At 42.0% G+C, this 22,264-nt stretch overlaps 1 protein-coding gene and 1 long non-coding RNA gene across 2 annotated transcripts; one reads left to right on the forward strand and one right to left on the reverse strand.

Moving 5' to 3' along the window:
• The first annotated feature begins 2,414 nt into the window (after positions 1–2,414).
• pomca (proopiomelanocortin a) lies at positions 2,415–4,564 on the forward strand. The gene is made up of 3 exons (XM_076987772.1): positions 2,415–3,089; positions 3,437–3,577; positions 3,775–4,564. The coding sequence occupies exons 1-3, from the start codon at positions 3,021–3,023 to the stop codon at positions 4,291–4,293; spliced, it is 729 nt and encodes a 242-aa protein (XP_076843887.1). The 5' UTR covers positions 2,415–3,020; the 3' UTR covers positions 4,294–4,564.
• Positions 4,565–15,183: 10,619 nt separating this feature from the next.
• On the reverse strand, positions 15,184–17,031 carry LOC143488879 (uncharacterized). Its single transcript, XR_013124564.1, has 3 exons — positions 16,898–17,031; positions 16,669–16,768; positions 15,184–16,359 (listed from the first exon to the last, which is right to left on the reverse strand). It is a non-coding gene; the product is annotated as an uncharacterized LOC143488879 (long non-coding RNA).
• Positions 17,032–22,264: the final 5,233 nt, after the last annotated feature.

Genomic DNA, 22,264 nt, shown 5'->3' on the forward strand with positions numbered 1-22,264 from the left:
CTCACAGATCTCTACCTCTCCTCTAAGCTTAGCTTCCACTACTCTTTCCCAGATTTTCAGGCTGTGACTGATCAACTTTATTCCCCTGTAATTACTACAGCTCTGAACGTCGCCCTTATTCTTGAAAATCGGCACCATTATGCTTCATCTCCACTCCTCAGGCATCTTCTGACCTTCCAAGATTCTGTTAAATAAGCCAGTCAAAAACTCCACTGCTGTCTCTCCCAAACATTTCCATGCCTCCACTGAAATATCATCCGGTCCAACTGCATTACCACACTTCATTCTCCGAATTGCAGCCCTTACTTCCTCCTTGCTCACCTGGGGCACTTCCTGATTCACAACCTCTACCTCTTCTAACCTTCTTTCCCTTTCATTCTCTTGATTCATCAGTTCCTCAAAATACTCCTTCCACCTTCCCAAGACACTCTCCTCACCAGACAACACATTTCCATCTTTATCCTTTATCATCCTAACCTGCTGCACATCCTGCGCATCACGGTTTCTCTGTCTGGCCAATCTGTACAGATCCTTTTCCCCGTCCTTAGTGTCCAACTTCTCATACAGCTTGCTATATGCCTTCTCTTTAGCTTCTGCCACTGCTCTCTTTACCTTACGTCACATCTCCTTGTACATCTGTCTACTTTTTTCATCTTGCTGAAAATCCCAATTCTTTTTAGCCAACCGTTTCCTCTCAAACTTTCCTGAACTTCCTCATTCCACCACCACGACTCCTTGTCTATCTTCCTCTGTCCTGAGGTCACACCAAGTACCTTCCTAGCCACATCCCTCACTGCATTAGAAGTCTCATCCCAGGTATCCAGAACACCACCACCGTTACCCAGTACCTGCCTCACCTCATCCCTGAATTTTACACCACAGTCCTCATACTTTAACTTCCACCACCTGATCTTAGGTTCCGCTCTCACTCTTCCTCTTCTTCACCTCCAAATTCATCCTACATATCACCATCCTATGCTGTTTAGTTACACTCTCCCCTGGTAACACCTTGCAATCACTAACCTGTCATAGAGCCCACATTCAACGTACCAACTCTAACCTCCACCCTCCTGCTCTGCCTCCTCTCCTTCATCTTCAGAACCCTCTTCCCCCCTCTCCTCCTCCTCCTTGTCCCAACAGTAGTCCAATTTCCACTAATGCCCTGTTGGACAACAGCACCAGTGGCGGTCGTTGTTAACCCGGGCCTCGACCCATCCAGGATGGAATTTCTATTTTTGATCTGCATCATTTGATTTGGCAGTTTTTACACCGGATGCCCTTCCTGACGCAACCCTCCCTATTTATCCGGGCTTGGGACCGGCACTAAAATACACTGGTGTGTGCACCCTAGTGGCTAGGTTATACTTCACCTCTTATAAAGTATACTACACTTCTCAAAGTATACTACACCTCTCAAAGTGTACTACACCTCTCAAAGTATACTACACCTCTCAAAGTATACTACACCTCTCAAAGTATACTTCTGCTCTCATAAAGTATTCTACACCTCTCAGTATATTACACCTCTCATAAAGTATACTATCATTATTATACATTGTTGGATTCTTCTGCTTCATTCCATTTGTCTGCTTTGACAAAAAATGACACTTTTATATATTTGTTTTTTACTTCATATCGGTGCATACAAAAAGCCATATAATTTCCAAATCAAGACGTGTGGGAAAGCATGTATTGTTTAAAATGCATTTTCTCATTATATGTGTAATGTACTTATATTGTGTACAATATAACAGGAACGAGACGGAAGCTGGTTTTTCAACGTGCGCTTACTTTCTTTATTCAGTTCGCGGAACCCCGCCTCTTTTCAACACTTCCCGCCTCTCAGCACGGGTGCCCATTTGGCACACACAGAACACACACCACATATGCATTTTCAACAATACATTACAATATGTAATCAGTAAACTAATGCTGAAGTGAATATATAAAGTTAATTAAGTGAATAATAAGTGAAACTGTATTTTTTGGTACGTAATATACTTTAATCTTTTCCAGAATTATAATTTCTCAACTAGATGAAAAGTCACATTCTCTGGATGTTTATGTGCAGTTTTTCTTGTGCTTCATGACTAAAAGCTTTTCCACTCAATGGGCTGCGTGATAATGACTAGAGCACCAGATGAACTCAACATGAGCATCAAGGTCAGAGACGTATAATCATGTTGCTTTGACAGAAAATAGCCCAAAGTTTGTGCTTTAGAAATGCAATATTTCATCAAGCAGGCTTGATTTCTATAAGCTAATTAAATATATTAAAGATCTAAGATACTTGATTTTAATATTAGGAAGATATTTGATTTCAAGGCCTCATATATTTCTTGTGACTCTTTCTAGCTTTTTTATGTAGCACACTGCATCAAATTAGGTAGTTATTTACATTTAGTATAAGCAAGGCAAGATCTACACTCTTGAGGAAAACCACAAGGAAAGAATGAAATCAGTAGTTTTACTTTCTTAACCTTGAAAATTGAAGTTAGTCTTTTATAGCTTTGTGTAACATCACTGACACTCTGAAATTCACTATAATTCATTAGAGATAATAATACAAAATAGAAGTTTAGATACTTCATGAGTCTTTCACCTTTCACATAAACGAAATTGAGAAATATTGCAGACATGCCTCTATCCAAACAAAAATAACTGGAGGTGAATTTAGAGTTTTAATCATTCAAGCCATGTAAACTAACACTGGTGCCCTTAACCAACTGGCATACAGCATCATGATTTTGTAAATGACAGCAACTTGATAATCCTCCCTAGATCAATGTTCATTGACCAGTGACATTTTCATGTTGTCTGGAAATTTGGCATGGATTATTTTTCTGTGTGGCTGATGATATGCTGAAGTTTCCTAGTATGTTCCACCCTGGTCACGAGAGCCAGAGAAGAAATTTCGTAGTATGTCCTTGAAAGGTTCAACGCTTTAGGAGGCTTATAAAAGAAGAGCAGAGAGGGCTCAGACATCAGAAACGCATGCACTTATACATGCTGAGACATCTATGTGCAGTGAAAGATCTCTGGGAAAGAACGTTCACAGCCGAGTCCTGAAAGAAGAGACAACAGAACGGGTGAGTGATCAAAGCATTTAAGCTTTACTTTAATTTAAAGTCTTCTTGCCGTAAAGGTGCTCAGGTGTTTGTTTTCGAAGTGTGTTTCAGTTCAGATTTTCCTGGTTAGGCTTTAGTAGTTTATCTTCATTCATTCATGGCACCACTATTATTGTTAAGCACATTTTTGTTGTATTAATTGATCATATAGATATTGATTTTCTGAAGTTATTTAAACTTTAATGAAAAGTATGAACACGTCTTGTGTTCTGATGGGCTGCTGAAGAACCATTTGTTTTTGTTTTGTTTTGCTTCTGTCTTGATGTCAATATAATTCATACTGCTAAGGTTTCCCTTTGGTTCTACAGTTAATGGTCAGGAGAGTGAGAATGGGGTGTCCTGTGTGGCTGCTGCCTCTGGCTGTGCTGAGTGCGGCTGTTTCAGAGGTGAGACCTCAGTGCTGGGAGAACCCTCACTGCAGAGATCTTGGTTCTGAGGAAAGCATTCTGGTGAGTTTATGCTTATACTTATAAACATAATTAATCATATCTCATATTAAACAAATTTTGCTTTTAATTTTAAACTAGGCAAATTCTATTCTTAAAGATTGGGAATATTTAAAGAAGCTTGTTGATAAGGATTTTAGGTGTTCTCCAAATCCTTACTACTTTAGCCTGTTCTGTATTTCGTTGTGCTTCTATTGCAGGACTGTATAAAGTTGTGCAGATCTGATCTAACGGCAGAGTCTCCTTTCTATCCTGGAGATGGCCATCTACAGGCATTTTTGGAGCCCATACCCAACAACGTCCCGGTTGTCACCATCTCACCCACAGAACAAGAAGCTTCTGAATCTGGCTCACAGCAGGAAGCCAAGCGGTCCTACTCCATGGAACATTTCCGCTGGGGCAAGCCAGTGGGCCGCAAGCGTCGACCCATCAAGGTCTACACCAATGGGGCAGAGGAGGAGTCCGCAGAGGCTCTGCCCACTGAAATGAGGCGTGAACTGGCAAATAATGAGGTCATCTACCCACTGGAGGGCAGCACCTTCCACCATCAAGAGAAGAAAGATGGTACCTACAAGATGAATCACTTTCGCTGGAGTGGCCCACCTGCCAACAAACGCTACGGAGGTTTCATGAAATCTTGGGATGAGCGCAGTCAGAAGCCACTTCTCACACTCATCAAGAACGTTATCAACAAGGACGTCCACCAGAAGGACCAGTGAGACCCACAACAGAGGAACTATCAAATGATTTGCATTATGTAGAGAGAGTAATAAAAACATGTTAGATAACTCAAATAACTCCACATAGTTTTCCCTCTTAGTATCTAAAGTGTTGGTCAGTAAATGTTAGATTTAGAGGACAGTGAGAGGACTTTTTAACAAATATCACATTATTCTCACAGCCAGCAGTACATTCACAATGTAATCAACAATAAATACTCACTACTGCACATAGAAATGCTGTGGTGGTTAAATGGTTGTTAGAGGCTAACAGTGAAGCATTTTATTTATTAAGATGTGCTATATTGTAATATATGAAACTGTTAACCATAAATAATTATATTTCAAGCACTAAATGGCAACTTGAATCTTTTGGGAAAACACCCAAATCTGTCCAAAACAATTGAGCTGAGTACAATATACTTAGGCACTAATTTCAGCAACCTAAAAACACAACATGTCTTTTACATTGTGACAAAAAGAAAATAAAACAAAATGATGACAATGTAGCACATTTAATAGCTTATGCACACACACACACACACACAATGTTGAATTCTGAAGATGTCCATTCTCCAAGAAAATACAAAAAATGTGTAGTAACCTATATTTATAGCATTATTTAGTATTGTATTTCTTTTTTATTGTTTTACTGTTATACTGATTTAAATTCACGTTTCCTGAGAATCATTAGTAAGGGCCAAATCATTATGACCATATTTATTTTGATATAGTATCAAGATAAAATACCTAAACCGAGCACTATAAGAAAAGCTTATAATCACAACATTGTCTGTCACATTACAACTGCCAATACAGTATCTTTGAGACTATCCCTGTTACATGCATCACTCTTCTGTATTTCTATAATACAAGTACTGTGACAGTACCGCTATAATAATTCCATAGACCATACTGAACTGTGTTCAGTGCTTTTGTCTAGATTTTATGGTACACAGAAATCACTTTGGCCTTAATTGGTGTCCCTATATCCCTATATAGGCTACAGTATTACTGACAATCAAGTGTGACAGGGCAGAAGCAGCTGTAGGCGGTAACGGCGTTGTCAAGGCTTTATTGTCCATATCAAGAAAAAGATCAAACGCCAGGCAAAAGTCTTTATGCAGACGTGCCTAACCCTAATTGAGAACAATACAAGTGAAGCACTTCAGGGTGATGGTAACAGGGTGATGGTGACAGGGTGACGGTGACATTGACAGAGTGACAGGGTGATGGTGACAAGGTGACGGTAACAAGGTGACGGTAACAGAGTGACGGTGACAGGCTGACAGGGTGACGTTAACAGGCTGACAGGGTGGCGTTAACAGGCTGACATTAACAGGGTGACGTTAGCAGGGTGACAGGTGGCAGCAATCAAAGGTCAGGCTGGAGGAATATGCAGCACTGGATGATGGGACCTGTAGGCACTTGTAAGGAGGAGAGGAAGGTGAGACAGGTGTGCTGCATCATTGGGTGACTGTGACTGAGGGTGTAGAGGGGGACAGTCTAGGACTCCTAAGAATAAGAATTACATATACACACATCAGCCAGAGGAGGATGGGTTCCCCCCTGAGTCTTGGTTCCTCTCAAGGTTTCTTCCTCATGCAAAAAAACTAGGGAGTTTTTTCTTGCCACTGTCACCCTTGGCTTGCTCACTGAGGGACTCGGACACTTGTAAAGCTACTTTGTGACATTAACTGTTGTAAAAAGTATAACTGTGGTCATGAAAACCCACTGCCCACTGCTATATAACACCTTCTAAGGTTGGGGGGGCTAAAATCAGAAATTAGAGCCTACCGATGTCACAGTGTAATGCAATATGGTTTAGTGAGAGTTCACATCAAAACACAAACATTTTTGTATCCTCCCAAACATCCCGACTTGAACAGTTCACGTAAATATCAATAGAATAACATTCCTACTCCCCCCTAACGTAATTGTGTGTGTGAGTGTCTTTATATGCGTGCACGCATGCTGTAGCGAGAGACAAAAAGAGTCTTTCCCAACGAATATTCGAGCAGGAGGGAGGAGAGAATCAGGTGGCGATATCTCCCGGGGGTACAGTTTGAAAGAGTCACGGCGGACTAGCCGGTAGTCTCACCAGTCCAGCATGGACATGAACGCGCAGGTAAATCAATCCGACACGGAAGATCAACAGCTCGGCATATAATACTCCCGTTGGGTGCAAAATATGGCCCAAAAAATGTAAAAGGCCCGGCGTGCATGCCTACAAACCCAAACGAAAAACTGCGCCTTTCGCGGATAAAAATTCTCCCCTAAAAACGCTCAAACCCCTCTTAGCTCTCTGAGAGGTAGCTCTTCCCCTCTCGTTGCTCTCCTTTCTCTTTTTTCGTTTCCCCTCTTATTTGAGATACCCGTCGCTGCAGAAGCAAAAGTCCAGGGGGTGGAGCTGATCTAGATCCAACTCCTCCCACCATCGTGTTTTCATTGGTCTGAAGTAAGTATATACAGTGACTGTATATATACGATCTCTGGTATATATACGGTCTCTGGTACAAACAAGCAGCAACATTACCAAAATAAATTACTATTTTAACTGGCGGAGTGTTTTTAATCAAACAGGTCGTATTTTCTCATCCTCTTTAACTCAAAATCTTTCAATAAACAGCGATAATGGAACTGTGGTATAATCACATGGAGGATGGGTTTCCTTTTGAGTCTTGGTTCTCCCGAGGTTTCTTCCTATTCCCCACCACCATAGGGAGTTTTTCCTTGCCACTGTCGCCTTTGGCTTGCTCATTAGGGATTTGGACCCATAGTATTGTTAACATTGAAAATCCTGTAAAGCGCTTTGTGACAACATGTGTTGTGAAAAGCGCTATACAAATATATTTGATTTGATTTGATTTGATTTAATCCCCTGCGGCTTCGTGCCTATGACCGCAGCACAGCAGTGCCAATATTACATGTTATAGCCCTTTATATTATTATATCCCTCTCGTGTATTATTGCGGGAGTGTTAGCATTAGCATTGTGTGTGTTAGCTAGCTGGTCGTGTCTGAACACTAAACTTCGTACACTGTAAAAAATCCAAGGTAGCGTCAACATAAAAAAATAAGTCAACATTATGCAATCATTTTTTCAATTACACAGAACTTTTTGGCAAAAAGTTACATAAACTCAAAAAATCAAGTAAAATTAAAGTACAGAAAACTTTAATTTTACTTGAATTAAAGTTTTTTAACTTTTAGAATGCTCAGTACTGAATGATCAGTTCCATTAGCTAGTCGAGGTGGTTGGCTGGGGCATCGGCTCCCGGGTGGCCTAGTTGGTGGCTGGGGGTCGACTCTGGGGGGACTGCTCGTGCCGGCCACTTTCTGGGCAGGAGGGCCGGGGCTGCCGACCTGGGATGTTTGTGTGTTTGTCCTGGCTGGCGGTGGAGGGGGGGGGGGGGGGGGGGTCTCGGGTGGTGCTGCCTCTGGGCTCTGGGGCCGGGGGTGCGGAGGGAGCAGGTGCTGGCCCCTAGGGGGGTGGCCGGCCTCCCCTGCGGGGCTAGGTGGCGGGACCCGGGGCCTTGCCCGTGCGGGGGGACCTGTGCCGCTGTGGGCGCACCGCTGGGTGGGGTGGGTCGATCGGCCTGTCGGAGCGTCTGGTCTGGGCCTTGGGGTTCTGAGGTGCCTGGGTGGTGGGGGTGGGGCGGTGGCTATTGAGGGTATCTGGGGTGGGCCGGGGGTGCTGGGTTCTGGACTCAGACCAACACATGTTGATGTCTATTGTTGTATGATTATTGTGCGATAGGTATGGTGGTGGGTGCCTGCATGGGTGAGATGTGCACATGGCACAAGGTGTGCGGGTGTATATGTGTGTGGAGATGTATATATGGTATGAATGTGTGTGGGTGTATACGTGTGTGAGAGTATGAGTATGTGTTTAGGTGTATGTTGAAGCCTACTCTCGGCGGTGGGGGTGGTGGGGGCCGGTATTGGATACGGTGACGGGGTGGGATGTCCCCCCCAGTATCCCCGGGTTGGCCACTCCCTGCCTCGAGCCGGGGTGGGGGGCAGTGAGGCTCGGTACCTAATGAGCCTGCTAGCAAGCAGGCTCTCCTCTTCCAGAGGACCATTTCCTCTGGACCTACGCATTCCCACCCACCCCCCACACACACACACACACACAGTCTGTTTACATTTAGGATCCTGGGGGGCAGGCATGTTATCCAGAGGTTGACGAGGTGGGCCTGCTGCCATGGTTCACCCGTCTCCTCACCACTGTCTGTCCCTCAGTTTTTTACTGCACTTTAGACATTGAGGGCCTTTGAGGGGACAGTGTGGACACACATCGTCCAGTGGCCCGGGGCGTTGCCCACGTTTGTCCTAGCACCTGTCCCCTCAATTTTAACTGCACCATAGTATCACACACTACCATACATGCATATACACCAACATCTACACAGCACTGGGGGTGGAGGGGTGGGAAGGCCTTCCTTCACCCGTTTCCTGCTCCCTGCCAGGGCGGGGGTGGGTCACTGGCGCAGGGCCGGGCTGAGGGCGTCCTGGGGCTGCTGCCGATCCTTGCTGGTCCAGCCATTTGCCCCCGCCGCGGAGAGTGTGTTAGTTTGGATGAATGTGTGTTTTTGTCCTTGTCTCTGTGTGTATAGGAAGATGAATGAGTACGTGTTGGGTGGGGGGATATGGGGACGTGTGTATATATTGGGGTGAATGTGTGAGTACATATGTGGGGGTATATATGTCCGCAAAAGTGTATATGGGTGTGGGTGAACGTGTGTGGGAATGTATGTTGAGGTGAATGTACATGTGTGTGTAGGTGTGTATATATATGAGGGTCTACATATGAGGGTGAGTTTGGGGGTGTAACTGTTTCCTCTGGTTCCCCTGGACCTGCACTCCTTGGCTGGGGGGGCGCTGTCCGGGGTCTCCCTTTCCCGCCTGCTGGGGCGGGCGTGCAGGGATCACTGGGAAGTGCGGCCCTGGGACTCCACAGCTCCTGGGGGGGCCGAGGGCGGGTGGGTTTCCCGGGTCTTTCTCTGCCTGCCTCTGGCCTCTGGGGGAATGTTGTCGCAGCTTTCTACCCTTGCTGGCAAGTACATTCTGGACATTTATCCTATGTTGCACTTTTGTGTTGCACATAAACACACATTCATACATACATATACATCACAGTCATTTGTGCTGTATGTCTTTCTATACTTTCTGCTCTACTTTGCAGTGGTCATTTGAGCTGGTTTTTGTTTTTTTTTTTAATATATATTTACTTTTTTTTTATTATTTTTTTTTAATATATATGCGTGTGTGTATATATATGTATATATATGTATATATATGTATGTATATGCTTTGTTTTTTTTTTCTTCCCCGCCCTTGTGTCTTTTCCCTTTTTCTCTCTCTCCCCCTCTTTTCTTTTCCCCTCTTTTCTATATTCTATCCTCTCATGGTCCACCTAACCCCAATAATTGTCATCACTTTATCACTTTATTATACAGAATTGTTATTATTTGATCTATTATTTGATATAAAAACAAAGTTGTCCTCCAAAGATGGGGGGTGGAGGTGGGCCCAAAAAAAAACAAAAGAAAAGAATGCTCAGTACTTAATAATTAAAGTTTACATGACTTATTGTTTCAAGTAATATAGTTTCAAACCAATTTGAAATTCAAGTAGACCAAACTCATTTAATTATATTGTAGAAAATAACATTAGTATACTAAATAATTGTTGATTGAATTTGACATGATAAATGGCCAGTATAGAATTTAAGTGTACCAAACTCAATTATGTTGCAGCTGTTTCTCATTGTTTCTCGATCTCTCTCTCTCTCACACCCGCACACACACACGTACATACATCCTATTAATCACCCTTGCACAACTAAGTATACTGCTGCAGATTCTCAATCATGTGGATATTACTTTACAAAATGCAAAAAGTACACAAAGCCACAATAAATACTGAACACTACATTAAGATTGTGATACTGCTTCTTTTATTGTTAATTTTATCTAGAACAGGCAGGCATAACTACCAGCACATCAAGTAATTTAGAATTAGGTAGAATTGGTGTTGGGCGGCCCACCACTAATATATATATACAACGAACATGTGTGACTCAAACAACGACAAGCACAGGACGCTGCGCGAACACACAAACCCCACGTGACGAGACGAGCCACAGGTGAGACGGATTATCACAAGACGCACCCGCACCGACGCAGACGAGTAGACGCAGACAACGTTAACACACGCCCAAAAGGGAGGGGTCGGGGACTGTAACGTGACAGTTCTGTTCTTATATTCGCACTTTAAAGAAAAATACACGTTTACATTTTATACTTTCAGTTTATTAAGTGTGAGCACTTTTAAAATAAAAATGCATTTGGTAGCAACCGCTTTTGGGTGAATTCTTAATTATTTCAATCATAATAATAATGCACTGGTTAGTGTCCCAGTAGGAGTCCACTGTTGCAGATATAGACACCTCAAAGATGCCCTCTGTTTATTGTCCTGGATTACCTTTCTTGAAGGTAGATTTATGATGACCCTTTTCACCAGTCTTCCAGCCATCAGTAACTACCAACTACCAGTAACTATTTGCTGATTAATATCGATATAATACTAGTTTTAACATGTTGCTTCTGTACATAGTCAGGAAACAGCTCAAATACATTTTTAATAACACTAAACCCTGAATTGGATCGAATCGGATCAAATCGATTAAATCGGATTAAATCGAAATAAATAGATTCTTAATCTTCAGAATCAGATCGATTCTTGGAATTTGAATCGATACCCAGCCCTAGTTAATAACCCTGCATCCTGCGAGCGAAGTGAACGCGCTGGATTGTAATGATCAATAAGTTCACTAAGGTACTCTGGAGCTAAGCCATGCAGTGTTTTATATGTTAATAAGTGTATTTTATAGTCAATACGGAATCTAACTGGCAGCCAATGTAATGATAGTATGGGACTAATGTGATCAAATTTTTTAGTTTTCATTATAACTCGCGCTGCTGCGTTCTGAACAAGCTGGAGTTTGTTTATCAATTTACCAGAACATCCAGCTAGAAGACTATTGCAATAATCTAGGCGAGAGGATATGAATGCATGGATAAGCTTTTCCGCATTACTAGTATTTAATATATTTCTAATTTTAGCAATGTTGCGTAAGTGAAAGAACGCTACCCTAGTTATATTATTAATGTGTGTTAATAATATAATTGTGGGTCTATTGTGACACCTAAGTTCTTTACCTCTGCGCTGGGGGTTATAGTAAAGGAATGTAGATTCAATGCTACATTACGTATCTTGTCTCTCGCTGCCCTAGACCCAACTATTATTAGCTTTGTTTTATCTGGATTTAGTGCTAGAAAGTCACACGCCATCCAATGTTTTATCTCTTCTACACATTTCTCGATTTTACTGTTTACGCCTAAATCATCAGGTTTAGCCGATAAATATAGTTGAGTGTTGTCTGCGTAGGAGTGGAAACTGATGTCGTGCTTATGCATAATCTCGCCTAAGGGTAACATGTAAAGTGTAAATAGAAGTGGTCCTAGGACTGTCCCTTGTGGGACACCATATTTAACCTGAACAGATTTAGATGTTTTATTATTAACACTTACACATTGGAAGCGGTCGTTTAGATATGATCTAAACAGGAGAGTGCAACTCCTTTAATACCTACCGTGTTTTCTAGTTGATCCAGCAAAATGTTGTGGTCTACAGTATCAAAAGCTGCGCTAAGATCTAACAGTGTTAAGGAACGAGATGAGCCCATTATCTGACGATATCAGTAAATCATTCAGTACCCTGAGTAAAGCTGTTTCAGTGCTGTGGTTTGGTCTAAATCCTGATTGGAATTTTTCATGGATACTATTTGATTGGATATAATGGTTTAACCGATTGTAAACTGCTTTTTCTAGAATTTTAGAGATAAATGGGAGATTAGAAATTGGTCTATAGTTGGCTAGAATCTGCGGATTGAGATTCTGTTTTTTAATCAAGGGTCTAATTACGGCGCATTTTAATTGTTTGGGCACATATCCTAGGTTAAGGGAACTGTTAGTCATATTAAGTAAGGGCCCTGCAATAGCTGGGAGTAGGACTTTAAATAGACGGGTTGGAACTGGGTCGAATATACATGATGTAGGCTTAGACCAGGGATGTCAAAGTCAAATACACAGAGGGCCAAAAAACCAAATTTGCTACAAGCCGAGGGCCGGACTGGTTCAATGTTTATTAAAACATATTGAAATGATTGCACATAGCCTATTGAACCAAGACCTAACACAGTAATATTATTTAATGCTTAAATGAATAAAGCAATAATTTCACAACAAATATCTGTCTGACTGAACAGTTCTCTTGTATTACGTTAACAAATATGAGCCTCTTGTAATTCCAGGACGAAACATGAGAGAACGTGAAGAAGTTAAGATTGGGCGTTTTGAAAATAAACGATTAAGTAATGTGAATAAAAAGCCAATCATTTCGAATATATGTATACATATTTAACATAATTAAGTTTATCGTGCTGGGAAATATTGAAATGGACCTTGAAAGTGACGTACAAGTGTTTTAATTCCACCTTATAAAGGTGTATGAGCCCAGCAAACATGACTTTGTTCATTGCGCTGAGGCGCGGCGTGCGCAAAGTTACAAAATTCGAGAGGTGCACGACCTCGCGAATCCACAGCGCGAGGCCCTCGCGCATGGGCGGAGCCACTGCGATTACGTCATTTTCACTGCTCGGACCCTCGCCGCTTGTGCGCGCTGCAGTGACTTCGCGGGCTACCGTTGCATTGTGAGGAATGTAGTGTTTGTGCGTGCAAAACACCAGTGGGCGGCTGTGGCCTGCGGGCCGGTTCTAATAGTAATTGAATATCATCCAGGGGGCCATAGATAATCAATTTGCGGGCCGGATCTGGCCCGCGGGCCTTGACTTTGACACATGTAGCTTAGACGAATGAATTAGTGTTGTGAGCTTTTTTTGCGATATAGGATCGAAGCCATTTATCTCTGCAATATTTTCGGATGCGTAGTTACTAATACCTATACTACTGGGGTTGGATTGGAGGTTAGGCTGTGATGTATTATGACTCTGTAGTCGGATAATATCTATTTTATTACTAAAAAAGTTTAAAAATTCATCACTAGTGTGTGTAAGTGCCATATTAGAACTAGTGTCATTGATATTTCTTGTTAGTTTTGATACAGTCGCGAAGAGAAATCTAGGGTTATTTTTGTTGTTTTCTATTAGTGTCGAATAATGTGAGGCTCTAGCTTTTATTAGGGCATGTTTATATTTGACTACGGCGTCTTTCCATGTGATTCTAAACACTTCTCGTGAGGTGGATCTCAATTTGCGCTCCGCTGCTCGAGCTGCCTGTTTTAGAAGACGAGTGTGGTCGTCATACCATGGTGCAAGCTTTTTCTCCCTAATTAATTTTGTTTTAACTGGAGCTACACTGTCTAAGGTATTGCTGAGTGTGGAATAAAACTGTTGTGTTGCCTGTTCCAATTCATTGGGCTGCAGTGGCATAGTGTTCGGTAGCTCCGGCAGTAAGTTTATAAATGTTGCTGCAGTGTCGGATGTGATAGTGCGCGTGGTTTTTGTATGGCGCATCTGATGTAAATCGTATAAAGCTATTTCATATATTAGTAGGGAATGATCTGAAATGGCGTCATTTTGGGGGATAATTGCCAAATGTTCTATGTTTAACCCGTAAGTAAGTATTAAGTCTAAGGTGTGTTTACAGCGGTGAGTAGGCCCTGTCACATTTTGAGCTATACCTACTGAGTCTAGGATGGAATCGAACGAGGTTTTCAGTGGGTCTGATTCATTTTCATAATGAATGTTGAAATCACCCACAATTACAAATTTTTCAATTGTTAGGACTAATTCCAAAAGAAACTCAGCAAATTCCTTAAGAAATTCTGAGTAAGGACCCGGTGGTCGATAGATGGTCACTAGTTTAAGCTTTGTTTTATTGCCTATGAGATTATTGCCTATTTCACCTATCAAAGCTTTGAATGAGTTAATAGAGGTGGTTGGTTTTACAGTAAGACCTATATCTGTGTCATATATTGTGGCTATTCCACCTCCACACCCTGTGATACGGGGTTGATGAACATAACTGTATCCAGGAGGAGCTGCTTCATTAAAACTTACATGTTCGTTTACTCTAGTCCATGTCTCTGTTAAACAGAGTGCATTTAGTCTGTTATATGAGATTATTTTGTTTACTATCACAGCTTTTGATGCAAGCGATCTAATGTTTAGAAGTCCTAGCCTTAGCTTAATATTTCTGCTCATTTCATGTTGATTATTTAATTTAATTTTAATTCGATTTTTAAAACATATCGCCCTGTTATTCCTATATCTGCCACGGTTAACAGACACAGTCTTTCGGTTTCGTCTATAGTTAAAAATAAACTCTCGGTTTTGTTCTTGGAAGATGCTCTGGTGTTTCTTCTATCCTTTTATCACCTCGATGGATTATATTTCAAATTTCTCTAGGTGAAAATCTCCTTCTCTCGTACGTTCTCCTCCACAGCGCAGGGTCTTGCACCCTCACACGCCGCGAGTCGTTGTCGGAATCAATTGTTTATTCAAATTGAAGTGTTACTTAGATTAAATATATTAAAAACTAGGCCACAGTAAGCTGCTCGGTGTTCAGGTGTCTTTGTTGTACATATGATGAAACCAACCTTTAAAAGGTCTGACGTTAAAACCACAGAAAATATATATAATGGAGTGAAGTTCTGTATATATATATACACACAGATGAAAACGGTCTGCAAGCGAGTTACATTTAGTGGTGAGCCGTTATCGGCGTTAATGCCGTTAACGGCCCACCAGGTAGAATACTTAAAACAGTAAACAATAAAGTCAACACCACACCACACAGGTAACAACAAGCAGTGGAATATAAACCTAGCTGTGCATCCATCACATGGGTAGGAACAAGCAGTGGAATAAACAATGCATCCACAGCCTACTTATGACGTAAACTCTCTTTCCTGACAAAAAAGTCACCTTGTGTTTTTAAAGTGGTAGTAACTTCAGGCTTTAAATAGCTGTGGGGTGTGTGACGGGATTCGTAGATTGAGAAGTGGTGGTAAATGTCTTGTTCCAAAGTGTGCAAAATGGGTCACAAAACAGATGTTAAAGATTATCAAAAAGGAGTTCCTGCATCTGGGCATGCCAAAGACCATAGTGCGAAGGAAGTAGTGAAATTTGCATATGATCATAGTAGTCTACCAGCTGTGGCAAAACTCCCAGTTTGCAGGAATATCTGACAGACGGGAACCGTATTTCATTGCTTGTGACTTTGACTCAAGTCAACACAATTTTTTTTGCCACCACTGGTAGACCGGTATGACAAAATACAGTACCAAAAATAAATTTGGTATACAGTACCAAATACCAAATATTACAAATACCTGCAAATAGTTACTTCCTTCACACTATGGTCTTCGACACACCAAAATGCAATCACTTCTTTTTGCCAATTATCCTGTTGTATCCCCCACAGGTATTTATAGCCCAATATGTAGACATGTTTAAGAATCAGGACAACTAGACAAAAATGAAATTTTTAAAAATTACACATCTGTCCCTTCAAAAACTTTAAACTTGACACTGAATACAACACACTGTTTTAGCAGCAGATACAGGATGGTCTAAAATTATTACATTAAGTAATACCTCCATGAGGTGGTGTGGTGTGAGGTGGCAGGAGCCTATAATTCAGTCTTGGCTCAACATATCAAGAAATTAAGAGTTTGTTTTGAAAGACAGCACCCTTGCTGAGAAATTGGTTCCAAGCCCTAAAAAGACTTTCTGGATTACCTAAAAACTGTATCTCATCTCTTTGGGGTACTCAATGTTCAGGGCATAAAAAAGCCCAAAGAGGAGAAGAAATGCACTTGGCAGATCACTGATGCCTTCCACGACGACATTTTCCTCAAGCACGATAGTGAAGCTGACCACGTCTGGTGGAGAACACTGAGAACCTCCATCATCTTCAAGGACTGTCAAGATCGCCACCTTCACGTCTTTTGTGTATTTCTCATCATCATCAGTGGTCTGTTAAGACACATAAAGAGGGGGAAAAATTAGTGTAACACTGATGAAACCGAAACCTGTTCCTTTGTTCTACTGCACAACAATGTAACAACATGTATGAACTTGTGCCTCATATTACAATTACCCAATGTAATTCGTAAGTGAGTAAGAGTGTAAAGCTAATGACATAGCAACTCTCTAAAGGCACAGTACAGAAAAGGGTCTAAAAAGACAAAGAACTAGCTGGAAAAAACAACAACAACTAATCAGTAGTTATGATAAAAACACACATGAATGCATGCTTAAAATAAATTAAGTATTTAAATTTACCAAGCAGGTCCTCAGGACAGTATTTGCATGCACCTCTCTTAAAAATAGTGGAAGACCTCTTAAGTGCAGCAGTCTTACGATGCATCACAATGTCTGAAGTCTGCAAAAAAAAACCACACACACAAACAAATATTTTGCAATACCCTTCTAATATCATTAATATCCATAAAAGAAGCACCACTAAGCCCAAAGAACTACTTACAGCAAGCAGGTAGAGCAAACCACACACCTGTTCATCAAGCTCGTCAAGCAGCATCTGCATACTCTCTCCAAATGCTCGCCTTTTTACCCTGTACATTTTAAGGAGTTTTTGTGCATAGATGTACAACGCACAATGAAACTGCATCCTCAGATTGACTGCAGTTATTCAAACTCGCTGCATATCTGAAGAGACAGAAAAAGACAGCGCATGCAATCATGCTAGTCAGAATTACTAAGGCCTCTTTTTCTACTGTCAAGTCTGTTGGTGTCATGGCAATAATGTGGTGTTCTGTGGTGATGTGGACTCATGAAACCAGTTATGGTGCCTTCTTTCATCTGCTGAGTAGAGGTGCAACTACCAATCAACTCAGAAAATTGAAATGGATGATCAAGTAAATTACTGAACCATTATGTAATTTCACTAAACAGTTCTGTGGCCCTGAGCATTGTATGTTAGCCATGTTATGTAGATGGTTAGGCTGAGAAGTTGTTGCAGGGTTAACCAGGATGGACCAGTCTTAATTACACAAAAAATAATAAAATAAATAAATAATAATACAAACACTGACCTGGTGCTCCAAGAACAGTGCTGGCCATCGATCTCTGACTAGACCAATCGAAGGTTCCCGTTCAACGATCTCCTTCCGCCGCAGTGAAAATGTTCGCTCCATGCTCGAATTCACAATGTGCACATTTGGACTTTTCTTCTCCATCTCTGCCCTCACTGCCACCCTTTCTTGTTCCAGTGACTCATCACTCAGCCCACTTGGGTTGTCAGGCAAGAAATTAACCTCAGATCTTCTGGGTTTTTTCAAAGAATATCTTCCACCCTCAGCACATTCCTCCAGTCCCGGTTTTCACGGGCTGTCCCGATTTGTCCCGGTTTTCCTTCTTTTTAATATTTGGTCCCGAGAAGACTGTTGCCTTACTAAGATGTTCTGCATCCCCAACGCTGTATGGAAATGCGCCACTGGCAAAGAAGCGCAAAGCGATACAGACCGTTTGGGGTTTGGTAAAAGCTTTACTACATCTAGTGGTCTTCTCAATATATGGCCCCAGTAATTTACAAAGATATATAATACTGTGTCTTCTGAACCTGTAGCGCTCAAATAAGTAGTCATCTGGAAAGCCCAGTGGATCTGTCCTGTCCTGGAATGACCTTGGAGCTGGTAGCATGAATGCTCTGTGCACTACACACGCTCCCTCATCTACTGGATTCTCTACAAATGGGCATGCCATGGTCAATCAGCCTTCAGCCTTCACTGTTAGCTGCTCTTTTTATAGCCTACATTTTGGATTATTTGTATCACCTGTATGAAAATATTGGTAAGTAGTTGTCTGTATCCATTTACTTTTTGCACCATTAAGTTAACCACACATTTACATTATTTATACTGAACATATGTGAATTGCAGAGTGATATGTCTCCATGATATGTCTCCAGAGCCCCCAGTGAGCAAGTCAAGGGCGACAGTGGCAAGGAAAAAACAGCTCCAGCTGTTCCTTCGGTTGTTTACAGACTGGCATCTTCAGACTGCATGTTTGTTTGCAGTGAAAAAGAACAGCTCCACCTCCCTGAAATCAACTTTTGCAACTTGGGATGCCTGGAAATGGCACATAAAGTAGAGTGCGCAACCAGAAATCAAAGTGAATGTGGAGAATGGCATCAGCTTAGAAAGCCACGTTTAACTTCCTCACGTTTCCGGGAAATTTGTTCCATTAGAGGACAAAGTTCAGGGGGGCAACTGGCTGACAGGATCCTGAAAAGATCTTATCAAACCACTGGTATGAGAAGAGGAATTGCTATGAAACCAGCTGCTCTTCAAGCCAGACCAGAAATGTTAACGTCTACCCTTGTGGATTTGTGGTTCACCCAGATGCACCTTGGATGGGCTCCTCTCCTGATGGTCTTGTGTATGACCCCACTGAAAAGTACGGCCTTGTTGAGGTAAAGTGCCCTAATGTCAAAAGTTATGTTGACTGCTCTTACCTAGAAGCAAAGCAGGGCACACTGCAGCTGAAGCGTCATCATAACTACTACTGGCAGATCCAGGGGCAGATGCTCATCACAGGAATGGACTGGTGTGACTTTGTTGTTTTTGCTGAGGAGGACATGGTGGTGCAGCGCATATTGAAAGATGCAGAGGTAATTAACACCATTAAACAAAAGGTGGACCCTTTCTTTTTTTGACATATACATGGCCAGATGTCTATAAACTCAGTTTGTATGTTTGTATATATTGTTGTATTTGTTTTTATAACCCTGATAAGGATCTGTAGAATAGAAAAACATTTGAATGTCATTGGCACAGTTCTGATATTTTAAAAAACAACTCAATAGACAAATCACAAGCACTTTGTTTGTCATTGTTTTACATTTCCTCAAGCTTAAGTACAAACAAGTGAAACATTTATATTAAATATTAAACATAAAAAGTGAAGCCCATTAGATGTGAAGTAACTATTTATAAAAAGTAAGTGGTCATAGTTCAAACTGCAGGAAGTGTACATGAAAAGTAAACACATGGATAACATGCATATGCACCCTTAAATATTTATTACAGGTTTCCAACATTGGTCCTGGAGTACCATTGCCCTGCTGTTTTTCCTTATTTAGTAAACCTACTTCAAATCATGAAAGCCTTAATTGCAGCAGGGAAACATCAGGGGAAATTCAGTAACATTTCTAAAATAATAACAAAAAGCCCTGTACATGAATGTAAAAAGTATCCTTGGGAAAGAGCAAATGTTATCCATTCTGTACTCATACAGCCCTTTCCACCATCCGAGGCCCATTTCTTGACAAGAGGACCATTCTGGTAGCTGGAGAGAAGACATGCCACAGTAAAAATTTGATTGATACTTCCTGTGATGGAGAGTGGTATTACAGTGTCAAATAGTTTGTTTTCTTTAATTCGTCTAATCATCCTCTCCACATGTACCCTTAGACGTGCAATATGCTGGGTTTCTCTCACATCATCTTCCAGCATCTGTGTTCTCAGCCTGTGTACTTTACAAGGAACCAGGTCATCAACAAGGAATCCCTTGTCTACCATAATGGCCATGTGAGGTGTCAGTAGAGATGTGATGCCTGACTGCCTGAAGATTTCCTTGTCACTGATAGACCCCTGGTAAAGTGCTGATACAAATGTCACAGCTCCATGTGGTGCCATCCCCAACATACCTTTGAAAGTGCAGTGGGACTTGTATGTTGAAAATACTTCACTTTGCAGCAGTAAAGATGATGGAGTCTGGCAGCGATGCTCTGTGCAGTCAATCACTACCTGTGTGTCTGGGTACCTTGAGAACTCCTTGGGCAGGTGAGTCTTGATGACTTCGGGTGGCATCCAGATACACACGGATCCCAGCAGGGTGTAAAGGAAGTTGCCCCACGTAATGATGATCCGGCTCACTGTGGTGCGGTGATTAAAAAATCTGTGCCCAAGATCCCTCTGTTTTAGGCCAACCGAAAAGTACATCAGAAAGAGGAACAGCTCATTGTAGGTGCTGGCCAAATTTATTTAGTAATCAGTCTCATTAAATTACCTATGAAATGGTGGGAGTTCAGACAGTGTTACCAGTCAATGGTTACTGAATAACAACACCCCAGATGCAATAACAGTCCTAAATAATATGAGTCGGCAGTAAAAGGTGGTTGCTCATTAATTAGCAATGATCAAATTAGAGAAGTATGGTTAGTTGTTATTCTTAGGGGAAAAGGTGATGCATTTATGTGTTGAAATTACATATAGTCTTATCCACTATGGATGAGTGTATATGAAACAAAACCTTTGCCCTTGTATCTACCTTTGTAGATTTATGTATTTTAGATTTTGGCGCCACCTAGTGGCGGGACGGGTGTATATACCTTTAACTATGCGGTTGTTACTGCGCAGTCATTGTCGCAGTTACAACTGAAGCCAAGCAACTATCCCTCACGTGGCGCACCAATTATGTGGGTGCTGGCCAAATTTATTTAGTAATCAGTCTCATAAAATTACCTACGAAATGGTGGGAGTTCAGACCGTGTTAAATTTACCCAATTTTGTATAAACTCAATTTAACTAAGGTCTCCACTAATTGTGGTCAACTCCCATAGCCCAAATAGTTTGATTAACAAACTAAATCTGAAGGTTACAGTTCAAATAATAGTTCTGGCTTCAGGTTGTAACAGAGAAACAACGACTCAAACGACAGCATTTAAACATAAAAACATTTATTTATCACAAAGCATAATAGTTAAAGCACCGCAAAGGGGCAACATGGTAGGCTAGTGTGTATGTGTGTGTGTGTGTGTGTGTGTGTGTGGGGGGGGGTGCGTGTGGATGTGTATCCGAGTGCGCGTGCGTGCGTATGGGGAGGAGATCTTTTAGACAAAGAGAAACTCGACGGTGCGAAAATCAAACCGAGCTCTCACTACAGTCACGAATACAACTCAAATATTTCCTAAGGGTGTACTCACACTAGGCACGGTTTGCTGGTTCCGTGCTGGGTCCCAGTTATCCCCCCTCCCCACTCCCCCTCTGGCCTGCACTCACACTGGCTTCAGCAACCCGGCCCGAGCACGCTTACGTCACCACAACGCCGCTTTATTTGGAAATAAAGCACGCTCGCACACTATGGAGTTCACGATTCTCTTTTTATTGTATTTTTGGAGTCGTTTTGGGAGTGCAGAAACACGGTGCAAGCACAGATTTATCGATAATTTAACACAACGATTGTCTGCTAATCGCTTTGCCGCTATGACTGTTTAACGTGAGCATCGCATTACTGACGTCATGTTTGAGTTCCAGCAAAATGAACCAATCACACGAGGCACCAAGCGGGCCCGGGCATGGATAGCGCTCACACTAGAAGCGAACCGTGCCCGAGTCCACATGAATCGTGCCCTGGCCCACCTCTTCAAGCGGGCCCCGAGCATGGTTAACTGATCCGGGCACGGTTGGAGCGCTCACACTAGCCAAACGAACCGTGCTTCGGCAGGCAACCGTGCCCGGGCCCGGATCACAGAGCCTAGTGTGAGTACGCCCTAAGACACGGTATCGTCGGTCACTATACAGCCCCAACGAGCGTATAGTGGGACACATGTTTAACAATTATATGAGGTATTTGGTACTAACTATGAAGTAAATGAATCAGTACAAATAACCGAACAAGCTTTAAACAGAATACGGCTTAACATGAACATAAGCACAGATGTAAACAAGCATTCACATTCGCCAAGCACAAGATATCGTTCTAAGTCTGCCCAGATGCACAGTCTTACTTTGAGTTGTTCGTCCGTGGCCCACGCAGTAGGCCAGGTAGCCTCTTGAGGAGGACTCCTTCGTGCGCTTTTGTGAAGAAGGTTCCGCTGGATCGCGGTGCTCCGTCCAGGGGAAGCTGTGGTGGCTGT

Source organism: Brachyhypopomus gauderio, unplaced genomic scaffold (assembly GCF_052324685.1).
Source record: "Brachyhypopomus gauderio isolate BG-103 unplaced genomic scaffold, BGAUD_0.2 sc56, whole genome shotgun sequence".
NCBI lineage: Eukaryota > Metazoa > Chordata > Actinopteri > Gymnotiformes > Hypopomidae > Brachyhypopomus > Brachyhypopomus gauderio.

Coding starts and splice junctions, on each gene's coding strand:
- pomca (XM_076987772.1), top strand. CDS start 3,021: ATGTGCAGTGAAAGATCTCTGGGAAAGAACGTTCACAGCCGAGTCCTG. Junction 3,090..3,436: donor AAGAAGAGACAACAGAACGG/GTGAGTGATCAA, acceptor TTGGTTCTACAG/TTAATGGTCAGGAGAGTGAG. Junction 3,578..3,774: donor GTTCTGAGGAAAGCATTCTG/GTGAGTTTATGC, acceptor CTTCTATTGCAG/GACTGTATAAAGTTGTGCAG.